Raw genomic sequence first — 16,586 nt, forward strand, 5'->3', positions numbered from 1 at the left:
AGGGAAAATGATTTGGTAAACAGAGAAGAGGTAGTAAAAGCTTTGCGGAAGATGAAAGCCGGCAAGGCAGCAGGTTTGGATGGTATTGCAGTGGAATTTATTAAAAAAGGGGGTGACTGTATTGTTGCCTTGTTGGTAAGGTTATTTAATGTATGTATGACTCATGGTGAGGTGCCTGAGGATTGGCAGAATGCGTGCATAGTGCCATTGTACAAAGGCAAAGGGGATAAGAGTGAGTGCTCAAATTACAGAGGTATAAGTTTGTTGAGTATTCCTGGTAAATTATATGGGAGGGTATTGATTGAGAGGGTGAAGGCATGTACAGAGCATCAGATTGGGGAAGAGCAGTGTGGTTTCAGAAGTGGTAGAGGCTGTGTGGATCAGGTGTTTGCTTTGAAGAATGTATGTGAGAAATACTTAGAAAAGCAAATGGATTTGTATGTAGCATTTATGGATCTGGAGAAGGCATACGATAGTTGATAGAGATGCTCTGTGGAAGGTATTAAGAATATATGGTGTGGGAGGCAAGTTGTTAGAAGCAGTGAAAAGTTTTTATCGAGGATGTAAGGCATTTGTACGTGTAGGAAGAGAGGAAAGTGATTGGTTCTCAGTGAATGTAGGTTTGCGGCAGGGGTGTGTGATGTCTCCATGGTTGTTTAATTTGTTTATGGATGGGGTTGTTAGGGAGGTGAATGCAAGAGTTTTGGAAAGAGGGGCAAGTATGAAGTCTGTTGTGGATGAGAGAGCTTGGGAAGTGAGTCAGTTGTTGTTCGCTGATGATACAGCGCTGGTGGCTGATTCATGTGAGAAACTGCAGAAGCTGGTGACTGAGTTTGGTAAAGTGTGTGAAAGAAGAAAGTTAAGAGTAAATGTGAATAAGAGCAAGGTTATTAGGTACAGTAGGGTTGAGGGTCAAGTCAATTGGGAGGTGAGTTTGAATGGAGAAAAACTGGAGGAAGTAAAGTGTTTTAGATATCTGGGAGTGGATCTGGCAGCGGATGGAACCATGGAAGCGGAAGTGGATCATAGGATGGGGGAGGGGGCGAAAATTCTGGGAGCCTTGAAGAATGTGTGGAAGTCGAGAACATTATCTCGGAAAGCAAAAATGGGTATGTTTGAAGGAATAGTGGTTCCAACAATGTTGTATGGTTGCGAGGCGTGGGCTATGGATAGAGTTGTGCGCAGGAGGATGGATGTGCTGGAAATGAGATGTTTGAGGACAATGTGTGGTGTGAGGTGGTTTGATCGAGTAAGTAACGTAAGGGTAAGAGAGATGTGTGGAAATAAAAAGAGCGTGGTTGAGAGAACAGAAGAGGGTGTTTTGAAATGGTTTGGGCACATGGAGAGAATGAGTGAGGAAAGATTGACCAAGAGGATATATGTGTCGGAGGTGGAGGTGGAGAAGAGGGAGACCAAATTGGAGGTGGAAAGATGGAGTGAAAAAGATTTTGTGTGATCGGGGCCTGAACATGCAGGAGGGTGAAAGGAGGGCAAGGAATAGAGTGAATTGGATCGATGTGGTATACTGGGGTTGACGTGCTGTCAGTGGATTGAATCAAGGCATGTGAAGCGTCTGGGGTAAACCATGGAAAGCTGTGTAGGTATGTATATTTGCGTGTGTGGACGTATGTATATACATGTGTATGGGGGTGGGTTGGGCCATTTCTTTCGTCTGTTTCCTTGCGCTACCTCGCAAATGCGGGAGACAGCGACAAAGCAAAAAAAAAAAGAAAAAATATATATATATATCCCTGGGGATAGGGGAGAAAGAATACTTCCCACATATTCCCTGCGTGTCGTAGAAGGCAACTAAAAGGGGAGGGAGCGGGGGGCTGGAAATCTTCCCCTCTCGTTTTTTTTTTTTTTAATTTTCCAAAACAAGGAACAGAGAAGGGGGCCAGGTGAGGATATTCCCTCCAAGGCCCAGTCCTCTGTTCTTAACGCTACCTCGCTAATGCGGGAAATGGCAAATAGTTTGAAAGAAAAGAAAATATATATACATATATATATATATATATATATATATATATATATATATATATATATATATATATATATTATAATCATTTTATCCTTTCCATAAAATAAACACCCTTAGTGACACAGTATGGTTTCAATTTGAAATAGCTGGATAGTGTTATATATTAAAAACTTCAGTACCCGTCACTAGTTCATACTGTTGTGGTGGCCCTTGGAACATTTTAAGTATTGATGCCATGTACTCTGATGATCATACATTATCAACATTTTTACTTTATTTTGTGCTTAAGCTTCGACCTGGAGATGAAAGTGTTAATATTGTGCCAAGGATGCAAACATTTAAACATCTGCAATCAAAGTATACTAATGAAGTTCAAAAAAATGTCATGACAATGACAAATTCAATTTCCTATGACAATGAAACTACAAAAATACTTTAAAGCATTCCAGGTACATGCCAATGAGATATTTAGCAATTACAGATTTTCACTTTAACAAATTTACTACCAAACTCAATATTCTTGCAAATCTGGGGAGTCTGACATCCCAACCATTAGAGGGGATATTACAGTATCTTTTTCACAAGACACTGCAGACACTTGGTCTGTGTGAAGACAGGAAAGACGACCCTATTTTTTTAACATTTTACAACTTTGGCTGATATTCCTCCTGGCATATTTCCGATGTCATATGAGTAAAACCAGGACTATATGCAGTACTATTATTCTCATCTGCTCAAGAAGGGTTTGCCACATACCAACCCAAAAATGCTAATCACACTGCCAAGCTTCTCAATGCTTCTCATAATAATCATAATTGATCTGGTACTACAACAGACTGGTCTGTTAGCTATATCTGGGAAATGGTAATAAAGCCTTATGGAATAGCACAGATGAGCAGTTTTGGAGATGGGCAAATGAATTATTTTTGAGCAGTCATTGTAAGTTCTAACCCATACAGCTTGCATAAATCATTTTCAAATGGCACCTTCATGAATAAATTAGCTACCATGAATGCCTTTTTTCAAAAGGGTAATACAGTTTCATGAACTTTATACAAATTCAACTCATTGTCTTATTGGAAATTTAGCAAGGGTCATGTCATAAAAGTGACTAGCATTTAATGGGTCAACTTGAACGGTGCTCAAATTCAATTCATGTGTTGCCATCTAATACTGTCCTTAATATTCTATATACAACACCAACAACAGATTTAGAGCACACTAAATGTTTGTTATCCACACAAGCTCGTTACCTTGACTGCCACTGTTGTGCCTACTTATAAGGAAGAAACTGCAGACCCACCATACTGGATGGTTTTCTATTCGTTGGTCAAGTTTCTATGTAACCATCCAGAGGCTGTTGATATTTAACTGGATATACATAATATAACCCCAACATATTGATTAAATGTGTGGAATGTATTTATCAGCTGCTTTACAGTAACAATGATGGCTATTTATAGAATAATGACTACATCATTCATTCATATGATTACGGGCTTTGAGAATAGCCTTGTACGACATGTTCTATCATACTTTCCAGCAGTATGGTTCCTGCAGAATCTCCATATGTCTCTGTCTTTATACAGTTCCATGACAATAGCCTTCTTACCCATGAATCCCGTCTTTTTTTTATTTCTCCGTTTTTCCCATCTGTATCATCTTTTCTTTCTCCATCTCCCTCAGATGCTTGTTTGATATAATACCATAGCAGTGCTTATGTAATTGAATTTTAACTTCTTGTTCAGGCCTTTATTTTCCTCTTCCATTTGTATTTTTTCTCATTTACTGTTCTTCCTCAGTATGTATTCAGTTTAAAATAAATTTCTGTCCCACTGATTTTACTTCTGATGTTTTTTGCCAAGATTCTTATCCATCAGATTAAGGTGAAATATGACTAAGCATTCTCTGCCATACATGTGAATTCACTTTTTCACCTCTCAGTAGATTTCTTTAACAGTATATTCACCTGCAAATATTTAATACAGGCTTTGGTATCTCAATATCCAGTCCCTTAGAATCCTCTAATCTCTCTGAACATTTCTCTACAAGACTTCCTTTTTATATAGCACTACCATTTAGCTTTTGTTTCAGAGAATTTTTGAGTGAAAAGAGTGGTGAGAGTAAGTGAGCTTGGAAAGGAGACTTGTTTGAGGAAGTACTAGGAGAGATTGAATGAGAATGGAAAGAGGTGATACAAAATTACATAAGGGGAGTGGGAGAGGAATGGGATGTATTTAGGGAAGCAGTGATGGCTTGCGCATAAGATGCCTGTGGCATGAGAAAGGTGGGAGATGGGCAGATTAGAAAGGGTAGTGAGTGGTGGGATGAAGAAGTAAGATTGTTAGTGAAAGAGAAGAGAGAGGCATTTGGAAGATTTTTGCAGGGAAGTATTGCAAATGAGTGGGAGATGTATAAAAGAAAGAGGCAGGAGGTCACGAGAAAGGTGCAAGAGGTGAAAAGGGAGGCAAATGAGAGTTGGAGTATCATTAAATTTTAGGGACAATAAAAAGATGGTTTGGAAGGAGGTTAATAAAGTGCATGACAAGAAAACAAATGGGAACATTGGTGAAGGGGGCAAATGGGAGGAAATAACAAGTATTAGTGAAGTGAGATGGAGATGGAGTGAGTATTTTGAAGGTTTGTTGTATGTGTTTGATGATAGAGTGGGAGATATAGGGTGTTTTGTTGAGGTGGTGTGCGAAGTGAGAGGGTCAGGGAGAATGATTTGGTAAACAGAGAAGAGGTAGTGAAAGCTTTGTGGAAGATGAAAGCCGGCAAGGCAGTGAGTTTGGATGGTATTGCAGTGGAATTTATTAAAAAGGGGGTGACTCTGTTGTTGACTGGTTGGTGAGGATATTCAGTGTATGTATGGTTCATGGTGAGGTGCCTGAGGATTGGCGGAATACGTGCAAAGTGCCATTGTACAAAGGCAGAGGAGATAAGGGTGAGTGCTCAAATTACAGAGGTATAAGTTTGTTGAGTATTCCTGAGAAATTATATTGGAGGGTATTGATTGAGAGGGTAGAGGCATGTACAAAGCATCAGATTGGGGAATGAAAATATGTAATGAATAGATCAATGTATAAATGCCCAATAATTAGATCTTTATTATATAATTTTCCTAGTAGAATTGCATCGCATCACATTAGCAGTATATATGACTTGAATTTTGTGACTGGTTATACTATTTTCATTGTTAATAATTTTTATCAAAAACATTTCTCATCGACTTCGTCACTTATCCACAGTGATTCAGCCAAACTTTTATCTGGATTAGGGTAACAGAGTATGATCGTACTTTGGCATAGAAAGTAGTTCATAAGATGTGTGATTTTTTGAAAAGCAGTATTGCACCATTCATTATGATTTCTTTTTACAGGTATCAAAATTAGAAAAACTTGGTTTTTCATCAATGACGATGGTCCAGCAAATGAGCATCCCGCCCATTCTGGCTGGTAAAGATACTCTCATAAGGTCTCAGACAGGATCAGGGAAGACCTTGACCTATGCCCTACCCATCATCCATCACCTTATGATGGTAGGTGACTGTACTTTATTGTCATGCTTATGCAGACCCATCTCCTGTATCACCTGTGATAGAGCCATTCTAACTTTGAAGCTTATGGTATAACTTGAACTTCCCAGCATATTTGATTGTTCTATATTTTTTTGCTGTTTTTCTGTGCCTAAAGTGTTATGATTAATGTTCAGTTATACCTTTTCTTGAGAATTGCAAGGTATGGCATTTATAATGCACAGGTAGCCTACCTGCTAGCTTAGATATTTTGCCTTCTGTTATTGCCATCTGGGAATTTGCAAATGGTTGATGATGTTTCCTTTTTTTAAAGTCCTGTAAGTCAGATGGTTTGCAGCCTGTAGTTAATACCTTGAAGCTGTACAAAAAATGTTTTATCTTTGGAAATACATTGATTTATATAGGTTACCGTAATTTTTTTTTAATGTAGAAATCCAACTTCTGTATCTTATGTTTTACTGTTGATCCCAAATTTTTGCTTTTTTAAAACTGGTGCCTTTTTTTTTTAACTATTAATCACTCCCATCTTAAGAAAGCCCTTTTAGGACAGTTCCCATTGTCACATAACAATTTAAAGCTTCACACCTCCATTGAGAAAGGGTAGTGAGGGGTAGGATGAAGTAAGATTGTTAGTAAAAGAGAAGAGAGAGGCATTTGGACAATTTTTGCAGGGAAATAGTGCAAATGACTGGGAGATGTATAAAAGAAAGAGGCAAGAGGTCAAGAGAAAAGTGCAAGAGGTGAAAAAGAGGACAAATGACAGTTGGGGTGAGAGAGTGTCATTATATTTTAGGGAGAATAAAAAAATGTGGTTTGATCGAGTAAGTAATAATAGGGTAAGAGAGATGTGTGGTAATAAAAAGAGTGTGGTTGAGAGAGCAGAAGAGGCTGTTTTGAAATGGTTTAGTAACATGGAGAGAATGAGTGAGGAAAGATTGACAAAGAGGATTTATGTGTCAGAGGTGGAGGGAACGAGGAGAAGTGGGAGACCAAATTGGAGTTGGAAAGATGGAGGAAAAAAGATTTTGAGTGGTCGGGGCCTGAACATGCAGGAGGGTGAAAGGCGTGCAAGGAATAGAGTGAATTGGAACAATGTGGTATAAAGGAGTCGACGTGCTGTCAATGGATTGAACCAGGGCATGTGAAGCACCTGGGGTAAACCATGGAAAGTTCTGTGGGGCCTGGATGTGGAAAGGGAGCTGTGGTTTCAGTGCATTATTACGTGATAGCTAGAGACTGAGTGTGAACGAATGGGGCCTTTGTTGTCTTTTCCTAGTGCTACCTCACACACATGAGGGGGAAGGGGCTTGTTATTTCATGTGTGGTGAGTTGGCGATGGGAATGAATAAAGGCAGACAGTATGAATTATGTACGTGTGTATATATGTATATGTCTGTGTGTGTATATATATGTATACATTGAGATGTATAGGTATGTATATTTGCGTGTGTAGACGTGTATGTATATACATGTGTATGTGGGTGGGTTGGGCCATTCTTTTGTCTGTTTCCTTGCGCTACCTCGCTAACGCGGGAGACAGCAACAAAGCAAAATAAATGAATATAAAAAAAATGTTTTGGAGGTAAATAAAGTGCATAAGACAAAAGAACAAATGGGAACATCTGTGAAGGGGGCTAATGGGGAGGTAATAACAAGTAGTGGTGAAGCGAGAAGGAGATGTAGTGAGTATTTTGAAGGTTTGTTGAATGTGTTTGATGATAGAGTGGCAGATATAGGGTGTTTTGGTCAAAATGGTGTGCAATATGAGAGGGTTAGGGAGAATGATTTGGTAAACAGAGAAGTAGTGAAAGTTTTGCGGAAGTGAAAGCTGGCAAGGCAGCGGGTTTGGATGGTATTGCTGTAGAATTTATAAAAAGCGGTTTAATTTGTTGTTGACTGATTGGTGAGGATATTGAATGTATGTATAGCTCATTGTGAAGTGCCAGAGGATTGGTGGAATGCATGCATAGTGCCATTGTACAAAGGCAAAGGGGATAGAGGTGAGGATTCAAATTACAGAGGTATAAGTTTGTTGAGTATTCCTAGGAAATCATATGGGAGGGTATTGGTTGATAGGGTAAAGGCATGTACAGAGCATCAGATTGGGGAAGAGCAGTGTGGTTTCAGAAGTGGTAGAGGATGTTTGGATCAGGTGTTTGCTTTGAAGAATGTATGTGAAAAATACTTAGAAAAACAAATGGATTTGTATGTAGCATTTATGGATCTGGAAAAGGCATATGATAGAGTTGATAGAGATGCTTTGTGGAAATATATTTTTTTTTCATATTATTCGCCATTTCCTGCATTAGCGAGATAGCACTAGAAACAGAGGACTTAATGTATGTGAAAAATACTTAGAAAAACAAATGGATTTGTATCTAGCATTTATGGATCTGGAAAAGGCATATGATAGAGTTGATAGAGATGCTTTGTGGAAATATATTTTTTTTTCATATTGTACGCCATTTCCTGCATTAGCAAGGTAGCACTAGAAACAGAGGACTGAACCTTTGAGGAAATATCCTCATTTAGCCCCCTTCTCTGTTCCTTCTTTTGGAAAATCAAAAATGAGAGGAGAGGATTTCCAGGCCCCCACTCCTTCCCCTTTTAGTCGCCTTTATGACATGCAGGGAATACATGGGAAGTATTCTTTCTCCCCTATCCCTAGGGATGTTTGAGGACAATATGTGGTGTGAAGTGGTTTGATCGAGTAAGTAATGAAAGGGTAAAAGAGATTGTGGTTGAGAAAGCAGAAGAGGGTGTGTTGAAATGGTTTGAACATATGGAGACAAAAAGTGAGGAAAGATTGACAAAGAGGATAGATGTGTCAGAAGTGGAGGGAACGAGAAGTTGGAGACCAAATTGGAGGTGGAAGGATGGAGTGAAAAAGCTTTTGAGCGATTGGGGCCTGAACATACAGGAGGATGAAAGGCGTGAAAGGAATAGAGTGAATTGGAACGATGTGGTATACTGGGGTTGACGTGCTGTCAATGGATTGAACCAGGACATGTGAAGTGTCTGGGGTAAATCATGGAAAGTTTTGTGGGGCCTGGATGTGGAAAGGGAGCTGTGATTTAGGTGCATTACACATGACAGCTAGAGTCTGAGTGTGGATGAAAGTGGCCTTTGTTGTACTTTCGCAGCAATACTTTGCGTACACGCAGGGGGAGGGGCTGTCATTTCGTGTGGTGGGGTGGCGGCGGGAATGGCTGAAGGCAGCATATATAAATGTGCATGTGTATATATATGTATATGTCTGTGTATGTATATGTATGTATACATTGAAAAGTATAGGTATGTATATGTGCATGTGTGGACGTTTATGTATGTACATGTGTATGTGGGTGGGTTGGACCATTCTTTCATCTGTTTCCATGTGCTACCTCGCCAATGCGGGAGACAGCAACAAAGTATGATAAAAGATATGATATATAGGGGGAAACAGAAGAAGGATTCACGTGGGGAGTGCTCATCCTCCAGGAAGGCTCAGATTAGGGTGTTTAAATGTGTGTGGATGTAATCAAGATGAGAAAAAAGGGGAGATAGGTAGTATGTTTGAGGAAAGGAACCTGGATGTTTTGGCTATGAGTGAAGTGAAGCTCAAGGGTAAAAGGGAAGAATGGTCTGGGAATGTCTTGGGAGTAGTCAGGGGTTAGTGAGAGGACAAGAGCAAAGGAAGGAGTAACACTACTGAAAGAGGAGTTGTGGGAGTATGTGATAGGGTGTAAGAAAGTAAACTCAAGATTCATATGGGTAAAACTGAAAGTGGATGGAGAGAGATGGGTGATTATTGGTGCCTATGTGCCTGGGCATGAGAAAAAAGATCATGAGAGGCAAGTGTCTTGGGAGCAGCTGAGTGAGTGTGTTAGTAGTTTTCATATACGAGACCAGGTTATAGTGATGGATGATTTGAATGCAAAGGTGAGTAATATGGCAGTTGTCAGAAAAGAGGAGAGAATGTTGGGGTGAAGAGAGTGGTGAGAGTAAGTGAGCTTGGAAAGGAGACTTGTGTGAGGAAGTACCAGGAGAGACTGAGTGCAGAATGGGAAAAGGTGAGAGCAAAGGATGTAAGGGGAGTTGGGGGGGAATGGAATGTATTTAGGGAAGCAGTGATGGCTTGTGCAAAAGATGCTTGTGGCATGAGAAGTGTGGGAGGTGGGCAGATTAGCGAGGGTAGTGAGAGGTGGGATGAAGAAGTAAGATTAGTGAAAGAGAAGAGAGAGGCATTTGGATGATTTTTGCAGAGAAATAGTGCAAATGACTGGGAGATGTATATGAGAAAGAGGCAGGAGGTCAAGAGAAAGGTGCAAGAGGTGAAAAAGAGGGCAAATAAGAGTTGTAGTGAGAGAGTATCATTAAATTTTAGGGAGAATAAAAAGATGTTATGGAAGGAGGTAAATAAAATGTGTAAGGCAAAAGAACAAATGGGAACATCTGTGAAGGTAGCTAATGGGGAAGTAATGACAAGTGGTGATGTGAGAGGGAAATGGAGTGAGTATTTTGAAGGTTTGTTGAATGTGTTAGACGATAGAGTGGCAGATATAGGTTGTTTTGGTTGAGGTGGTGTGCAAAGTGAGAGGGTCAAGGAGAATGGTTTGGTAAACAGAGAAGAGGTAGTGAAAGCTTTGAGGAAAATGAATGCTGGTAAGGCGGCAGGTTTGAATGGTATTGCAGTGGAATTTATTAAAAAAAAAAGGGATGACTGTGTTGTTGATTGGTTGATGATGATATTTAAGTGTATGTGTGGCTCATGGTGAAGTGCCTGAGGATTGGCAGAATGCATGCATAGTGCCATTGTACAAAGGCAAAGGGGATAAGTTTTTTGAGTATTCCTTAGAAATTATATTGAAGAATATTGATTGAGAGGGTGAAGACATGTACAGAGCATCAGATTGGGGAAGAGCAGTGTGGTTTCAGAAGTAGAGGATGTGTGGATCAGGTGTTTGCTTTGAAGAATGTATGTGAGAAATACTTAGAAAAGCAAATGGATTTGTATGTAGCATTTATGGATCTGGTGAAGGCATATGATAGAGTTGATAGAGATGCTCTGTGGAAGGTATTAAGAGTACATGGTGTGGGAGGCAAGTTGCTAGAAGCAGTGAAAAGTTTTTATCGAGGATGTAAGGCATGTGTATGAGTGGGAAGAGAGGAAAGTGATTGGCTCTCAGTGAATGTCAGATTGTGGCAGAGGTGCGTGATGTCTCCATGGGTGTTTGATTTATTAATGGATGGGGTTGTTAGGGAGGTGAATGCAAGAGTATTGGAGAGGGGCAAGTATGCAGTCTGTTGTCGATGAGAGGGCTTGGGAAGTGAGTCAGTTGTTCGCTGATGATACAGCACTGGTGGCTGATTTGGGTGAGAAACTGCAGAAGCTGGTGACTGAGTTTGGTAAAGTGTGTGAAAGAAGAAAGCTGAGAGTAAATGTGAATAAGAGCAAGGTTATTAGGTACAGTAGGGTTGAGGGACAAGTTAGTTGGGAGGTAAGTTTGAATGGAGAAAAACTGAAGGAAGTGAAGTGTTTTAGATATCTGGGAGTGGATTTGGCAGCGGATGGAACCATGGAAGTGGAAGTGAGTCCCAGGGTGGGGGAGGGGGCAAAGGTTCTGGAAGTGTTGAAGAATGTGTGGAAGGCGAGAACGTTATCTCGGAGAGCAAAAATAGGTATGTTTGAAGGAATAGTGGTTCCAACAATGTTATATGGTTGTGAGGCATGGGCTATAGATAGAGGTGTTTTGATCGAGTAAGTAATGAAGGGTGAGAGAGATGTGTGGTAATAAAAAGAGTGTGGTTGAATGAGCAGAAGAGGGTGTATTGAGATGGTTTGGTCACATGGAGAGAATAAGTGAGGAAAGATTGACAAAAAGTATATATGTGTGGTTGAATGAGCTGAAGAGGGTGTATTGAAATGGTTTGGTCACATGGAGAGAATGAGTGAGGAAAGATTGACAAAAAGGATATATGTGTGAGAGGTGGAGGGAACAAGGAGAAGTGGGAGACCAAATTGGAGGTGGAAGAATGGAGTGAAAAAGATTTTGAGTGATTGGGCCCTGAACATACAGGAGGGTGAAAGGCACATAAGGAATGGAGTGACTTGGAACCACATGGTATACCGGGGTCGACGTGCTGTCAATGAATTGAACCAGGGCATGTGAAGCGTCTGGTGTAAATCATGGAAAGTTCTGTGGGGCCTGGATGTGGAAAGGAAGCTGTGGTTTCGATGCATTATACATGACAGCTAGAGACTGAGTATAAACGAATGGGCCTTTGTTGTCTTTTCATAGCCTTACCTCGCGCACATGCGGGGGGAGGGGGTTGTCATTTTATGTGTGGCGGGGTGGCGACAGGAATGAATAAGGGCAGACAGTATGAATTATGTACATGTGTATATATGTATATCTCTGTGTATATGTATGTATACGTTGAGATGTATAGGTATGTATATGTGCATGTGTGGACGTGTATGTATGTACATGTGTATGTGCGTGGGTTGGGCCATTCTTTCGTCTGTTTCCTTGCGCTACCTCGCTAATGCGGGAGACAGTGACAAAGTGTAATAAAAGAAGTAAAATGTGTGTGTATTATCCCTGGGGATAGGGGAGAAAGAATACTTCTCATATATTCCCTGTGTATCGTAGAAGGCGACTAAAAGGGGAGAGAGTGGGGAGCTGGAAATCCTCCCCTCTCGTTTTTGATTTTCCAAAAGAAGGAACAGAGAAGCGGGCCCAGTGAGGATACTCCCTCAAAGGTTCAGTACTCTGTTCTCAATGCTACCTCGCTAACGCGGGAATGTTGAATAGTGTGAAAAAAAAAAAGTGTGTATATTAGTGGATGGGTCATTCTTCATCTGTTTCCTGGAGCTACCCCGCTGATGTGGGAAACAATGGTTAAATTTTTGTTTTATGATAATAAGATAATGCTTATCACTTTGCCACACATAACATTTTAAACATGAATAGATAGATAAAATATTTTCATCATGATATTGACATTGATGCAAATTATTTAATTTATTCTGAAATTTCCAACATTGGTTGCCATAAAGATCTGGCTTCTCATCCTCATAATCCAGTTACACTGTCTCTGACAGTTTATGGGTAACTGTGATGCATAATATATTTCCAGCTGTGCTTTGAGGTTGTTAGTGACATTTATGGATAAGACCAAGGATTCATACATCCATTAGGAACTTAAAACATTGCTGCCAATGACTTTGGCCATCTAGTGGCACACCACAGGGTTTACAGTGAACCACCTTGCTGGCTTTTTGCTTGGCAAGGGTTAAGCAAACCTTTAGAATTACGAATGATATAAAGTTATGTAGATTTTTGTGTTGTAATAACTATCGATTTGCTTAAATTTTGAACTGTGCAGTTGCACCTCAAAAACTGCATCAGCAGACTCATATTGATTGTATTATATTGATATTAACTATACACATTTCCTGTGAATTGTAATGAAGAGCCATCATTTAATGCTGTTTAAATCCATTATAATTATAATCACTCAGAATACCAAAAGTGAATTTTTACTCTTTTCTATTGTACATTCACACCTAAGTTATATAGAGTAATTCTCATCTTCCTAACCAGAAAACTCCACATATCCAGCGAAGTGATGGTGTGCTTGCTCTCATCATTGTACCGACAAGGGAGTTAGCACAACAAAGTTACCAGTGGTTTGAAAAGTTATGTAAGGTACAGTTAAAACTACCTGTTCATTAGCTAATTTGCTTGGTTTTGGTTTTGTATGTAAGTACCATTATTATTGTGGATCTACATAGTTTTAAAAATGAAAAGATATTTCCCACTAAGCTCCTACTGTTGTATTTATAATTATCATGATCACATTTCTATTAATAGATGCATGGGGTACAAGTGGAAGCTTGAATTTACTGTTGTCATACAACTTTTCTTCATTTCCATTTCTGTATCTGCTTCAATACATTTTCCAGGTTTTCTTGGGTTATCTCATCATTTGTTGTAATGATATTGCAAAATGCACCTTAGTCTTGTATGCACTTAGTCTGAATTTCATATTGAGTGAATATTTTGAAGGTCTGTTGAATGTTTGATTATAGGGTAACAGATGTAGGTTGTTTGGGTTGGGGTGGTGTATGAAGTGAGACACTCATGGTGAGTTATTACATGAAGAGAGAAGAGGTGTTGAAAGCCTTACATAAGATGAAATGTGGTAAGGCAGCTGGAGTGGATGGTATTGCATATTGATTCTTAAGGAAGGGGGTGACTGTATGGCTAGCTAGGATTTTCATTGTATGTATGGATCATGGTGAGGTGCTGGATTGGAGGATTGCATCTATATTGCCATTGTAGAAAAGCAAAGGGTTATAAGTTTGTTGAGTGTACCTGGTTATTTGTATGGAAGTGTAGTGATTGAGAGGGTGAAGGCATGTAGAAAGAGCATCAGTTTGTGGAGGAACATGGTTTCAGAAGTGGTAGAGGATGTGCGAATCAGGTGTTTGCTTTAAAGAATGTGAGTGAGAAATACTTAGAGAAATAGATGGATTTGTATGTAGTATTCATGGATATGGAGGAAGCATATGATAGAGATTCCTTGTAAGAATATATGATATGAGAAGAAAGCCAGTAGAAGCAGAAAAGTTTTTATCAATGTTTGTTTACAAGTAAGAAGAGATGAAAGTGAATGGTTCTACATGAAGGTTAATCTGCAGCAATGCATGTAATGAAGATGGCCTTTAAACTGACCTTGTATGGGTGTTATTACGATGTATAGTAAACATGATGGTGAATAAAAGATTGGTTGGAGATATGTTGCATTTCTAAGTGAATTTTGGCATTTATTTTTTTACTATCATTTTTTTTCCTTTTTCCTCTTTCAAACATTAGTCCTATATTTTTTACCCTATCTTTACCATGTGTACCATTTCCCACTTTGTACATTTCCCACTTTAATAGCAAGGTAACACCACAAGTTCAAAGTCATCTGTGGCAAGGCTGTATGATTGGGTGTACAGTCTCTTTAAAGAACTTCCCATTGCAAAGGAGTCCATCATTTCCCTTCTAATGGAAGTAGTGCAGCCCTGGGCTGCAGGAACCTTTAGAGAGGTCATAGGTAACATTAGGACTCTTCCATAGAAAATGGTCATAGGTTAAGTCATAGATAAATAGCAGGGTGATGCTTCAAGTCTTTTTGCAAGCAGCTCCACACCTGTCTTTATTGATAAGTGTGGAAGATTTTGGTGTTGTACATGTTTTAGTACATGTACACAGAATGTTTACTCTCATGATAGACCCAAATTAGCTTGACTAAATTTTGTGTTGAAATGATAACCAAAATCAGCCCTTGCTGCATTGAGAAGGCTTGCCCTACATCTCCCATTTCCCACCATTATATGAGTAAAGTTATATCATGTCTTTCATAATTCACTATCACTCACTTATGGCAGTGACAGGAATATTTTGATGATTTTACAAATATATGATGCTGCTAGTACATTGTGTAGTTTATTTAGGGTATCATTCTGATTGATAAACTAAATTCTGATCAATGTATTCCATTGAATAGGTTTAGAAGAAATCATGTCTTCAGAATCATTATTTTCATTGGATTTTTCAGTCCTGTATGTTTCTGACAAGAAAACAAAAGAGATCAGTAAGGTGGCACATGTTTTCATCCAGATTAGAGTTATTAATCTCAGGGCTTAGCTTTTCACAATTTCTCAGCATACACAAAGTCTTTGAATATAATGAATTATTTTATTTCTGAAATTGTTGTTGACTTTGGTTCATTATTGAGTCATTGGAGAGCCAGTGGTGGATTTGTATGTTTTGCGTTTGTTTGTAGAACCATGTTATTTAGGCTTGTTTGCTTGCGCAGCAGTTTTCATCAGTTATAACAGTTATTGTTTAGTATAGATTGTTAAATCTATAGATTGGTGCGGTAGGAGAAGTTGACGTGTACTCCATGCGCAAGCTACAACCTAGCTCTGAAAGACGACAGCAGCTCCGTCCACGTCGGTAGCTGGTGCGCGACTGTCATCAGGTGTTGGGTGATGCTGGCAGCCACAAGAACAACTGGTCCAGCTGTTCAAACACTGACCGAGGAATGACTGAAGACCCGAATGGAACGACACCTTGCGATGTGTGGTGGTGCAGCTTCTGCAGATCTTCACCACAGTGAGGTTCGTGGTCTGTCTCTCGGAGGGGATGAGGGTCGCGGTGGCGAGCGACGTCGGGTATGGGGGAGCCGTCCACTGTGGTCGGACATACAAGAGTGGAAGATCATCACGTTCAAGATAATCGTCTGTGGACAACGGCCGGGCTCATAACGTCTTCGATGTGGCCCGGGCTATCGTGCCAGCCTGTGCGGCACTTCAGCAACCCGGAATTATTCCCTGAAACAACGCTTGGAAGGAGGCAGAAGTGATATTGTGACAGTGATTGTGTCAGCGTCGCGTCGCCTCGCCGCAGTGTATCGAGACAGACTTCCCCAGAACTTTTTAAAGGGGAAGTAAATGTTTATAGTTGTGTTACTGGAGTGATAGTTTTCATGCATGGTGTTTTGACAAGAAAATAGTGAAGTTGGAGAAAAATGTAGCTTAGACATTGAAGCTTATTGATTCAGTGGTGAAATTGATGAGAACTGCTATTGACGTTTGTGTGAATAAATTGTACATTTCCTTTTCCATAGCCAGAGGTTGATCCATTATGTGACGTTCATTTTTTTTCATTCTTTTCAAGCTAAAAGTTTGTTTTCTAAATTGTTTCTTACATTTTTCATATGTATATGTATGTGTGTGTGTGTGTGTGTGTATGTGCGTATGTGTGTGTATGTGTGTGTGTGTGTGTGTGTATATATATGTATATTATCCCTGGGGATAGGGGTGAAAGAATACTTCCCACGTATTCCTCGCGTGTCGTAGAAAGCGACTAGAGGGGACGGGAGCGGGGGGCCAGAAATCCTCCCCTCCTTGTATTAACTTTCTAAAATGGGAAACAGAAGAAGGAGTCACGCGGGGAGTGCTCATCCTCCTCGAAGGCTCAGAGTGGGGTGCCTAAATGTGTGTGGATGTAACCAAGATGTAAAAAA

The 16,586-nt window shown here is 39.8% G+C and overlaps 1 protein-coding gene across 2 annotated transcripts in view; it reads left to right on the plus strand.

Moving 5' to 3' along the window:
- The window catches only part of LOC139752852 (ATP-dependent DNA helicase DDX31-like), a 185,736-nt gene that overhangs the window by 16,842 nt on the left and 152,308 nt on the right, over positions 1-16,586 (plus strand). For both annotated transcript variants that reach the window (XM_071668819.1, XM_071668820.1), the window contains exons 3-4: positions 5,364-5,522; positions 13,109-13,213. In XM_071668819.1, coding sequence (XP_071524920.1) covers positions 5,364-5,522; positions 13,109-13,213 — 264 coding nt within the window. The remainder of the gene's footprint in view (positions 1-5,363; positions 5,523-13,108; positions 13,214-16,586) is intronic.

The sequence above is a fragment of the Panulirus ornatus genome, chromosome 13 (assembly GCF_036320965.1).
Source record: "Panulirus ornatus isolate Po-2019 chromosome 13, ASM3632096v1, whole genome shotgun sequence".
NCBI classification, from domain to species: domain Eukaryota; kingdom Metazoa; phylum Arthropoda; class Malacostraca; order Decapoda; family Palinuridae; genus Panulirus; species Panulirus ornatus.